At 47.2% G+C, this 12,501-nt stretch overlaps 1 protein-coding gene across 11 annotated transcripts in view; it reads left to right on the top strand.

Moving 5' to 3' along the window:
- LOC149984275 (WASH complex subunit 5-like) overlaps positions 1 to 12,501 on the top strand; it is a 63,685-nt gene that overhangs the window by 34,429 nt on the left and 16,755 nt on the right. For 10 of the 11 annotated variants that reach the window (XM_090219568.1, XM_090219575.1, XM_090219586.1 and 7 more), the window contains 4 exons: positions 1,331 to 1,471; positions 10,126 to 10,206; positions 10,539 to 10,640; positions 12,147 to 12,326. In XM_090219568.1, coding sequence (XP_090075694.1) covers positions 1,331 to 1,471; positions 10,126 to 10,206; positions 10,539 to 10,640; positions 12,147 to 12,326 — 504 coding nt within the window. Of the gene's footprint in view, positions 1 to 281; positions 417 to 1,330; positions 1,472 to 10,125; positions 10,207 to 10,538; positions 10,641 to 12,146; positions 12,327 to 12,501 lie in introns of those variants that run through there. The other variant, XM_090219593.1, reaches the window with a different exon arrangement.

The raw sequence follows: 12,501 nt of genomic DNA, 5'->3' as shown, positions 1-12,501 counted from the left end.
TCTACTCTACCACCAGTCCCCTAGTCTCTACTCTCTACCACCAGCCCCTAGTCTCTACTCTCTACCCACAGCCCCTAGTCTCTACTCTCTACCCCCAGTCCCCTAGTCTCTATTCTCTACCCCCAGTCCCCTAGTCTCTATTCTCTACCCCCAGTCCCCTAGTCTCTATTCTCTACCCCCAGTCCCTACCCCCAGTCCCTGCTCTGACCCCTTACTCCCTAACCCAACCCTCTACAGATCATCATACCTATGAGCATGTTGTTTCCACTACTCTCCACTAGGTGTTACAGATCATCCCTGAGAGCACGTTGTTTCCTCTACTCTCCACTAGGTGTTACAGATCATCCCTGAGAGCACGTTGTCTCCTCTACTCTCCACTAGGTGTTACAGATCATCCCTGAGAGCACGTTGTCTCCTCTACTCTCCACTAGGTGTTACAGATCATCCCTGAGAGCACGTTGTTTCCTCTACTCTCCACTAGGTGTTACAGATCATCCCTGAGAGCACGTTGTCTCCTCTACTCTCCACTAGGTGTTACAGATCATCCCTGAGAGCACGTTGTCTCCTCTACTCTCCACTAGGTGTTACAGATCATCCCTGAGAGCACGTTGTTTCCTCTACTCTCCACTAGGTGTTACAGATCATCCCTGAGAGCACGTTGTTTCCTCTACTCTCCACTAGGTGTTACAGATCATCCCTGAGAGCACGTTGTCTCCTCTACTCTCCACTAGGTGTTACAGATCATCCCTGAGAGCACGTTGTCTCCTCTACTCTCCACTAGGTGTTACAGATCATCCCTGAGAGCATGCTGTCTCCTCTACTCTCCACTAGGTGTTACAGATCATCCCTGAGAGCACGTTGTCTCCTCTACTCTCCACTAGGTGTTACAGATCATCCCTGAGAGCACATTGTCTCCTCTACTCTCCACTAGGTGTTACAGATCATCCCTGAGAGCACGTTGTCTCCTCTACTCTCCACTAGGTGTTACAGATCATCCCTGAGAGTATGTTGTCTCCTCTACTCTCCACTAGGTGTTACAGATCATCCCTGAGAGTATGTTGTCTCCTCTACTCTCCACTAGGTGTTACAGATCATCCCTGAGAGTATGTTGTCTCCTCTACTCTCCACTAGGTGTTACAGATCATCCCTGAGAGCATGTTGTCTCCTCTACTCTCCACTAGGTGTTACAGATCATCCCTGAGAGCATGTTGTCTCCTCTACTCTCCACTAGGTGTTACAGATCATCCCTGAGAGCATGCTGTCTCCTCTACTCTCCACTAGGTGTTACAGATCATCCTGAGAGCATGCTGTCTCCTCTACTCTCCACTAGGTGTTACAGATCATCCCTGAGAGCATGTTCACCTCCCTCGCTAAGATCATCAAGCTGCAGATTCATGCCATCATGGAGGTTCCCACCAGACTGGACAAGGACAAGCTGAAGGACTACGCCCAGCTGGGGGCTCGATACGAGGTCAGAGGTCGTTTTAGAGACAGCTTATGGTCTCTGTGTGAATCAGTCGGAAGAGCATGGCGCTTGCGATGACGAAGGTTGGGGGTTCGATTCCCGCTGGGGCCTCCCAATAGAAAATGTATGCACACATGACTGTTAGGACCTATACTATAACTAGGACCTATAGTAGTGACTATAACTAGGACCTATACTATAACTAGGACCTTGTCGTGGAAATTTCCTCTATTTACCAAATCATGGGAGCAAACCACACACACAAGTCAGAGTTAGTTATAAAAGTCCATCTTTAATTATATGAGCTCTATCACAACCCTGTGACTCTCAGATTGATTCAGTGTCTCCCAGTGAATCCTCTGAGAGCCCCCTTCCAATACAACTGAGTTCCTTTAATAGCAAAGACCCACATAGTCAGACAGCATAGACATAACTCATCGTTCAGCTTTGTCTCCTTTCCCAAACCATAAACCAATCCTCCATTACAACAGGCATATATCAAATTGTCATTTAGATACAACCCACTCTAAATACAAACTCCTGGACAAACTCACGGAGAGGAGAGTGAGGCTATAGGTTAAGATAGAAACAACATAAGAGGGAGCATAGAATGATTCCAGACACTGCAACCTTCCTTTCCCCACTATGGGAAAGGTAGAGAGTGAAAGATATGTTTACACATGATGACACTTTGACCTCTCCCCTCTCAGCGGCCATGCAACTTAGTCTTGACATAGAACAGATACTGCAACCCTCACCACAGAATAACACAAAAATACCATTCTGATGAGAATTAACTTACACACATTTGATGAATATAAAACATCTTACATATGTTACCAACAAATTCTGAATCTTCCCTAACATTCCCCTCTCAAGGGACTCAGTCCCTTTTGAAGAATCAGAATAGTAACATACTCAATATTTTAAAATTCAAATCCCCTCAATGTCAAATACCTTAGCTTATATGTAAGCTTTCTCCCTTCTGAAACTAAGATTACAACAACCTTTATTCTACAAGACAACCTTGCACATGTCTAATAACACAGAGTAATCAATTTGAGGAAAATAAAAACATAACATATTTATGCTCTTTCAATTACATGAGAACCAGTGTCTAAACACAGGCCTCCTCACAACATATTGTTACGGTGCGTGAATGAGGACCCAAAAGCGAATTAACGTAAACAGAGCTTCTTTAATAACAAAACAAAACGTAGGCTCAGATGGACCGGCAGATTCCGACAGGACAGGACAAGGTTGCAGCAAACATGACGATAGTCTGGTTCAGGCATGAACAACACAAACAAGAATCCGACAAAGACAGGAGCAGAAACAGAGAGAGATATAGAGGACTAATCAGAGGGAAAAAGGGAACAGGTGGGAAAAGGGGTGACGAGGTAGTTAGGAGGAGACAAGGCACAGCTGGGGGAAAGAGGGGGAGAAAAGGTAACCTAACAACGACCAGCAGAGGGAGACAGGGTGAAGGGAAAGGACAGAAACAAGACACAACATGACAGTACATGACAGTACCCCCCCACTCACCGAGCGCCTCCTGGCGCACTCGAGGAGGAAACCTGGCGGCAACGGAGGAAATCATCGATCAGCGCACGGTCCAGCACGTCCCGAGAGGGAACCCAACTCCTCTCCTCAGGACCGTACCCCTCCCAATCTACTAGGTACTGATGACCACGGCCCCGAGGACGCATGTCCAAAATCCTACGGACCCTGTAGATGGGTGCGCCCTCGACAAGGATGGGGGGGGGGGGGGGGAGACGAGCGGGGGCGCGAAGAACGGGCTTGACACAGGAGACATGGAAGACCGGGTGGACGCGACGAAGATATCGCGGAAGAAGAAGTCGAACTGCGACAGGATTAATGATCCGAGAAATACGGAACGGACCAATGAACCGCGGGGTCAACTTGCGAGAAGTGGTCTTAAGGGGAAGGTTCTGAGTGGAGAGCCAAACTCTCTGACCGCGACAATATCTAGGACTCTTAGTTCTACGCTTATTAGCAGCCCTCACAGTCTGCGCCCTATAACGGCAAAGTGCAGACCTGACCCTCTTCCAGGTGCGCTCGCAACGTTGGACAAAAGCCTGAGCGGAGGGGACGCTGGACTCGGCGAACTGAGATGAGAACAGCGGAGGCTGGTACCCGAGGCTACTCTGAAAAGGAGATAGCCCGGTCGCAGACGAAGGAAGCGAGTTGTGGGCGTATTCTGCCCAGGGGAGCTGTTCTGACCAAGACGCAGGGTTGCGAAAAGAAAGACTGCGTAAGATGCGACCAATAGTCTGATTGGCCCGTTCTGCTTGACCGTTAGACTGGGGGTGAAAGCCGGAAGAGAGACTGACGGAAGCCCCAATCAAACGGCAAAACTCCCTCCAAAATTGAGACGTGAATTGCGGACCTCTGTCCGAAACGACGTCTGACGGAAGGCCATGAATTCTGAAAACATTCTCGATGATGATTTGTGCCGTCTCTTTAGCAGAAGGAAGCTTAGCAAGGGGAATAAAATGAGCCGCCTTAGAGAACCTGTCGACAACCGTAAGAATAACAGTCTTCCCCGCTGACGAAGGCAGTCCGGTGACAAAATCTAAGGCGATGTGAGACCACGGTCGAGAGGGAATGGGAAGCGGCCTGAGACGGCCGGCAGGAGGAGAGTTACCGGACTTAGTCTGCGCGCAGACCGAACAAGCAGCCACGAAGCGACGCGTGTCATGCTCCCGGGTGGGCCACCAAAAGCGCTGGCGAATGGAAGCAAGCGTACCCCGAACGCCAGGGTGGCCGGCTAACTTGGCAGAGTGAGCCCACTGAAGAACGGCCAGACGAGTAGGAACGGGAACGAAAAGAAGGTTCCTGGGACAAGCGCGCGGTGACGGAGTTTGAGTGAGTGCTTGCTTTACCTGCCTCTCAATTCCCCAGACAGTCAACCCGACAACACGCCCCTCAGGGAGAATCCCCTCGGGGTCAGTGGAGGCTACTGAAGAACTGAAGAGACGAGATAAAGCATCAGGCTTGGTGTTCTTAGAGCCCGGACGATAAGAAATCACGAACTCGAAACGAGCGAAAAACAGCGCCCGACGCGCATTAAGTCGTTTGGCAGAACGGATGTACTCAAGGTTCCTATGGTCAGTCCAAACGACAAAAGGAACGGTCGCCCCCTCCAACCACTGTCGCCATTCGCCTAGGGCTAAGCGGATGGCGAGCAGTTCGCGGTTTTCCACATCATAGTTACGTTCCGACGGCGACAGGCGATGAGAAAAATACGCGCAAGGGTGGACCTTGTCGTCAGAGAAGGAGCGCTGAGAAAGAATGGCTCCCACGCCCACCTCTGACGCGTCAACCTCGACAATGAACTGTCTAGAGACGTCAGGTGTAACAAGGATAGGTGCGGATGTAAAACGATTCTTGAGGAGATCAAAAGCTCCCTGGGCGGAAACGGACCACTTAAAGCACGTCTTGACAGAAGTAAGGGCTGTGAGAGGGGCTGCCACCTGACCGAAATTACGGATGAAACGACGATAGAAGTTCGCGAAGCCGAGAAAGCGCTGCAACTCGACGCGTGACTTAGGGACGGGCCAATCAATGACAGCTTGGACCTTAGCGGGATCCATCTTAATGCCTTCAGCGGAAATAACAGAACCGAGAAATGTGACGGAGGAGGCATGAAAAGAGCACTTCTCAGCCTTCACAAAAAGACAATTCTCTAAAAGGCGCTGGAGGACACGTCGAACGTGCTGAACATGAATCTGGAGTGACGGTGAAAAAATCAGGATATCGTCAAGGTAAACGAAAACAAAGATGTTCAGCATGTCTCTCAGGACATCATTGACTAATGCCTGAAAGACAGCTGGAGCGTTAGCGAGGCCGAAAGGAAGAACCCGGTATTCAAAGTGCCCTAACGGAGTGTTAAACGCCGTCTTCCCCTCGTCCCCCTCCCTGATGCGCACGAGATGGTAAGCGTTACGAAGGTCCAACTTAGTGAAAAACCTGGCTCCCTGCAGGATCTCGAAGGCTGAAGACATAAGAGGAAGCGGATAACGATTCTTCACTGTTATGTCATTCAGCCCTCGATAATCTATGCAGGGGCGCAGGGACCCGTCCTTCTTCTTAACAAAAAAAAACCCCGCTCCGGCGGGAGAGGAGGAGGGAACTATGGTACCGGCGGCAAGAGCTACAGACAAATAATCTTCGAGAGCCTTACGTTCGGGAGCCGACAGAGAGTATAGTCTACCCCGGGGGGGAGTGGTTCCCGGAAGGAGATCAATACTACAATCATACGACCGGTGTGGAGGAAGAGAGGTGGCCCTGGACCGACTGAACACCGTGCGCAGATCGTGATATTCCTCCGGCACCCCTGTCAAATCACCAGGCTCCTCCTGTGAAGAAGAGACAGAGGAAACAGGAGGGATAGCAGACATTAAACATTTCACATGACAAGAGACGTTCCAGGAGAGGATAGAATTACTAGACCAATTAATGGAAGGATTATGACAAACTAGCCAGGGATGGCCCAAAACAACAGGTGTAAAAGGTGAACGAAAAATTAAAAAAGAAATGGTTTCGCTATGATTACCAGAAACAGTGAGGGTTAAAGGTAGCGTCTCACGCTGAATCCTGGGGAGAGGACTACCATCCAGGGCGAACAAGGCCGTGGACTCCCTTAACTGTCTGAGAGGAATGTCATGTTCCCGAGCCCAGGTCTCGTCCATAAAACAGCCCTCCGCCCCAGAGTCTATTAAGGCACTGCAGGAAGCTGACGAACCGGTCCAGCGTAGATGGACCGACAAGGTAGTGCAGGATCTTGAAGGAGAGACAAGAGTAGTAGCGCTCACCAGTAGCCCTCCGCTTACTGATGAGCTCTGGCTTTTACTGGACATGAAGTGACAAAATGACCAGCAGAACCGCAATAGAGACAGAGGCGGTTGGTGATTCTCCGTTCCCTCTCCTTAGTCGAGATGCGGATACCTCCCAGCTGCATAGGCTCAGCACCCGAGCCGGCAGAGGAAGATGGTAGTGATGCGGAGAGGGGGGCAACGGAGAACGCGAGCTCCTTTCCACGAGCTCGGTGACGAAGATCAACCCGTCGCTCAATGCGAATAGCGAGTTCAATCAAGGAATCCACGTTGGAAGGAACCTCCCGGGAGAGAATCTCATCCTTTACCTCTGCGCGGAGACCCTCCAGAAAACGAGCGAGCAAAGCCGGCTCGTTCCAGCCACTGGAGGCAGCAAGAGTGCGAAACTCAATAGAGTAGTCTGTTATGGATCGATTACCCTGACATAGGGAAGACAGGGCCCTGGAAGCCTCCTCCCCAAAAACAGATCGATCAAAAACCCGTATCATCTCCTCCTTAAAGTCCTGATACTGGTTAGTACACTCAGCCCTTGCCTCCCAGATTGCCGTGCCCCACTCACGAGCCCGTCCAGTAAGGAGAGATATGACGTAGGCGACACGAGCAGTGCTCCTGGAGTAAGTGTTGGGCTGGAGAGAAAACACAATATCACACTGGGTGAGGAACGAGCGGCATTCAGTGGGCTCCCCAGAGTAACACGGCGGGTTATTGATTCTGGGCTCCGGAGATTCGAAAGCCCTGGAAGTGGCCGGTGGATCGACTAACAACCTATAGTAGTGACTATAACTAGGACCTATACTATAACTAGGACCTATAGTAGTGACTATAACTAGGACCTATAGTAGTGACTATAACTAGGACCTATAGTAGTGACTATAAATAGGACCTGTAGTAGTGACTATAACTAGGACCTATAGTAGTGACTATAACTTGGACCTATACTATAACTAGGACCTATAGTAGTGACTATAACTAGGACCTATACTATATCTAGGACCTATAGTAGTGACTATAACTAGGACCTGTAGTAGTGACTATAACTAGGACCTATAGTAGTGACTATAACTAGGACCTGTAGTAGTGACTATAACTAGGACCTATAGTAGTGACTATAACTAGGACCTATACTATAACTAGGACCTATAGTAGTGACTATAACTAGGACCTATACTATAACTAGGACCTATAGTAGTGACTATAACTAGGACCTATAGTAGTGACTATAACTAGGACCTATAGTAGTGACTATAACTAGGACCTGTAGTAGTGACTATAACTAGGACCTATAGTAGTGACTATAACTTGGACCTATACTATAACTAGGACCTATAGTAGTGACTATAACTAGGACCTATAGTAGTGACTATAACTAGGACCTATAGTAGTGACTATAACTAGGACCTGTAGTAGTGACTATAACTAGGACCTATAGTAGTGACTATAACTAGGACCTATACTATAACTAGGACCTATAGTAGTGACTATAACTAGGACCTATACTATAACTAGGACCTATAGTAGTGACTATAACTAGGACCTATAGTAGTGACTATAACTAGGACCTATAGTAGTGACTATAACTAGGACCTGTAGTAGTGACTATAACTAGGACCTATAGTAGTGACTATAACTTGGACCTATACTATAACTAGGACCTATAGTAGTGACTATAACTAGGACCTATACTATATCTAGGACCTATAGTAGTGACTATAACTAGGACCTGTAGTAGTGACTATAACTAGGACCTATACTATAACTAGGACCTATAGTAGTGACTATATCTAGGACCTATAGTAGTGACTATAACTAGGACCTATAGTTGTGACTATAACTAGGACCTATAGTAGTGACTATAACTAGGACCTATACTATAACTAGGACCTATAGTAGTGACTATATCTAGGACCTATAGTAGTGACCATAACTAGGACCTATAGTAGTGACCATAACTAGGACCTATACTATATCTTGGACCTATAGTAGTGACTATAACTAGGACCTATAGTAGTGACTATAACTAAGACCTATAGTTGTGACTATAACTAGGACCTATAGTAGTGACTATAACTAGGACCTATACTATAACTAGGACCTATAGTAGTGACTATATCTAGGACCTATAGTAGTGACCATAACTAGGACCTGTAGTAGTGACTATAACTAGGACCTATAGTAGTGACTATATCTAGGACCTATAGTAGTGACTATAACTAGGACCTATAGTTGTGACTATAACTAGGACCTATAGTAGTGACTATAACTAGGACCTATACTATAACTAGGACCTATAGTAGTGACTATATCTAGGACCTATAGTAGTGACCATAACTAGGACCTATAGTAGTGACCATAACTAGGACCTATACTATATCTTGGACCTATAGTAGTGACTATAACTAGGACCTATACTATATCTAGGACCTATAGTAGTGACTATAACTAGGACCTATACTATAACTAGGACCTATACTATATCTAGGACCTATAGTAGTTACTATATCTAGGACCTATAGTAGTGACTATAACTAGGACCTATAGTAGTGACTATAACTAGGACCTATAGTAGTGACTATTACTAGGACCTATAGTATAACTAGGACCTATAGTAGTGACTATAACTAGGACCTGTATTAGTGACTATTTCTAGGACCTATAGTAGTGACTATAACTAGGACCTATAGTAGTGACTTACTATGACCTATAGTATAACTAGGACCTATAGTAGTGACTATAACTAGGACCTATAGTAGTGACTATAACTAGGACCTATAGTAGTGACTATAACTAGGACCTATAGTATAACTTGGACCTATACTATAACTAGGACCTATAGTAGTGACTATAACTAGGACCTATAGTATAACTTGGACCTATACTATAACTAGGACCTATAGTAGTGACTATAACTAGGAGCCAGAGTTTCCCTGACTAGGTTCCTGGCCCCTAACTGAGCAGAGGGAGTAGATGCTCACTCAGTCTCCCCAACCGTTCCCCTCTGGCTCAATGGAACAGCGTTGTGTGAGAGGCGGCGTTGTGTGAGAGGCGGCGTTGTGTGAGAGGCAGCGTTGTGTGAGAGGCAGCGTTGTGTGAGAGGCAGCGTTGTGTGAGAGGCAGCGTTGTGTGAGAGGCAGCGTTGTGTGAGAGGCAGCGCTGTGTGAGAGGCAGCGTTGTGTGAGAGGCAGCGCTGTGTGAGAGGCAGCGTTGTGTGAGAGGCAGCGTTGTGTGAGAGGCAGCGTTGTGTGAGAGGCAGCGTTGTGTGAGAGGCAGCGTTGTGTGAGAGGCAGCGTTGTGTGAGAGGCAGCGTTGTGTGAGAGGCAGCGTTGTGTGAGAGTCAGCGTTGTGTGAGAGGCAGCGTTGTGTGAGAGGCAGCGCTGTGTGAGAGGCAGCGCTGTGTGAGAGGCAGCGCTGTGTGAGAGGCAGCGCTGTGTGAGAGGCAGCGCTGTGTGAGAGGCAGCGCTGTGTGAGAGGCAGCGCTGTGTGAGAGGCAGCGCTGTGTGAGAGGCAGCGCTGTGTGAGAGGCAGCGCTGTGTGAGAGGCAGCGTTGCGTGAGAGGCAGCGTTGCGTGAGAGGCAGCGTTGCGTGAGAGGCAGCGTTGCGTGAGAGGCAGCGTTGCGTGAGAGGCAGCGTTGCGTGAGAGGCAGCGTTGCGTGAGAGGCAGCGTTGCGTGAGAGGCAGCGTTGCGTGAGAGGCAGCGTTGCGTGAGAGGCAGCGTTGCGTGAGAGGCAGCGTTGCGTGAGAGGCAGTGGTTTTTCTACAGCTGAACATCCTGGACTTGTTATTTTGTTCCTGATGTTCTCACAGGTTGCCAAACTCACCCACGCCATCTCCATCTTCACTGAAGGGATTCTGATGATGAAGACAACGCTGGTTGGAATCATCAAGGTCAGTTGTTAAACTAAAACGGGTTTGTGCAACTGTTGTTTTCAGATATATTGACGGCAGGTAGCCTAGGGGTTAGAGCGTTGGACTAGTAACCGAAAGGTTGTTAGATCGAATCCCCGAGCTGACAAGGTAAAAAAATCAGTCATTCTGCCCCTGAACAAGGCTAGTTAACCCACTGTTCCCCGGTAGGCCATCATTTTAAAATAAGAATTTGTTCTTAACTGACTTGCCTAGTTAAATAAAGGTGTTAATAAAATAAAAATACATGTTTATATTTGAGAAAATGTGTCTAAATGCGGAAGTCTTACCTTATTTAAATGGTGTCTCTTCAGGTGGATCCCAAGCAGCTCCTGGAAGATGGTATCAGGAAGGAGTTGGTGAGAAGAGTAGCCTACGCTCTACACAAAGGACTTATCTTTAACCCCAAGGCTAAGGTGAGATAGTAGCCTACGCTCTACACAAAGGACTTATCTTTAACCCCAAGGCTAAGGTGAGATAGTAGCCTACACTCTACACAAAGGACTTATCTTTAACCCCAAGGCTAAGGTGAGATAGTAGCCTACGCTCTTCACAAAGGACTTATCTTTAACCCCAAGGCTAAGGTGAGATAGTAGCCTACTCTCCACACAAAGGACTTATCTTTACCCCCAAGGCTAAGGTGAGATAGTAGCCTACGCTCTACACAAAGGACTTATCTTTAACCCCTAGGCTAAGGTGAGATAGTAGCCTACGCTCTACACAAAGGACTTATCTTTAACCCCTAGGCTAAGGTGAGATAGTAGCCTACGCTCTACACAAAGGACTTATCTTTAACCCCAAGGCTAAGGTGAGATAGTAGCCTATGCTCTACACAAAGGACTTATCTTTAACCCCAAGGCTAAGGTGAGATAGTAGCCTATGCTCTACACAAAGGACTTATCTTTAACCCCAAGGCTAAGGTGAGATAGTAGCCTATGCTCTACACAAAGGACTTATCTTTAACCCCAAGGCTAAGGTGAGATAGTAGCCTATGCTCTACACAAAGGACCTATCTTTACCCCCAAGGCTAAGGTGAGATAGTAGCCTACGCTCTACACAAAGGACTTATCTTTAACCCCAAGGCTAAGGTGAGATAGTAGCCTACGCTCTACACAAAGGACTTATCTTTAACCCCAAGGCTAAGGTGAGATAGTAGCCTACGCTCTACACAAAGGACTTATCTTTAACCCCAAGGCTAAGGTGAGATATATATCTGACCATAACACAGCACAATATCAACCGTTCTGAGGGGCTCCCGAGTGGTGCAGCGGTCTAAGGCACTGCACCTCAGTGCGAGAGGCATCACAACAGTCCCTGGTTCGATTCCGGGCTGTATCACATCCGACTGTAATTGAGAGTCCCGTAAGGTGGCGCACAATTGGCCCAGCGTCGTTCCGGGTTTGGCCGGGGTAGGCTGTTCATTGTAAATAAGAATAGTTTCTTAACTGACTTGCCTAGTTAAATAAAGGTTACATTTTAAAAAATAAATCCACAGTACCATTCAGCACAAGGTTAACCGTCACTTTCAAAAACTTTCACTGTCTGAAGTATCAGTTTGTATCAGGTTTTATTCATGACAGAATACAAAAACAAAGTTGTCTGCTAACTTGAAAATGTAAAAAAAGAGATATATATTTTAAAGTGTTACAGAATATTAAATCTTGGTAAATGTCATTTCTCATCACCTGGTACAGACCAGTGAGTTGAAGCTGAAGGAGTTTTATAGAATATTAAATCTTGGTAAATGTTATTTCTCATCACCTGGTACAGACCAGTGAGTTGAAGCTGAAGGAGTTTTATAGAATATTAAATCTTGGTAAATGTTATTTCTCATCACCTGGTACAGACCAGTGAGTTGATGCTGAAGGAGTGTTACAGAATATTAAATCCTGGTAAATGTCATTTCTCATCACCTGGTACAGACCAGTGAGTTGATGCCGAAGCTGAAGGAGATGGCGGCCACCATGGACGGATTCTACCGGGCCTTTGAGTACATCCAGGATTACGTCTCCATCTACGGCCTGAAGATCTGGCAGGAGGAGGTCTCTCGTATCATCAACTACAACGTGGAGCAGGAGTGCAACAGCTTCCTACGCACCAAGGTTTGACCTTTTTATAGGGTCACATGACCTCTTTCTCACTGGGTCTGGTTGACTCCTTGTATCCCCTTTTTATATATAGTCACATGACCTCTTTCTCACTGGGTCTGGTTGATTCCTTGTATCTCCTTTTTATATATAGTCACATGACCTCTTTCTCACTGGGTCTGGTTGATTC

Source organism: Oncorhynchus mykiss, chromosome 3 (assembly GCF_057628025.1).
Source record: "Oncorhynchus mykiss isolate SJ-2025 chromosome 3, ASM5762802v1, whole genome shotgun sequence".
Lineage (NCBI taxonomy): Eukaryota > Metazoa > Chordata > Actinopteri > Salmoniformes > Salmonidae > Oncorhynchus > Oncorhynchus mykiss.
The sequence above is the reverse complement of the archived record's forward strand: the minus strand, read 5'-3'. Positions and strand labels throughout refer to the sequence as shown.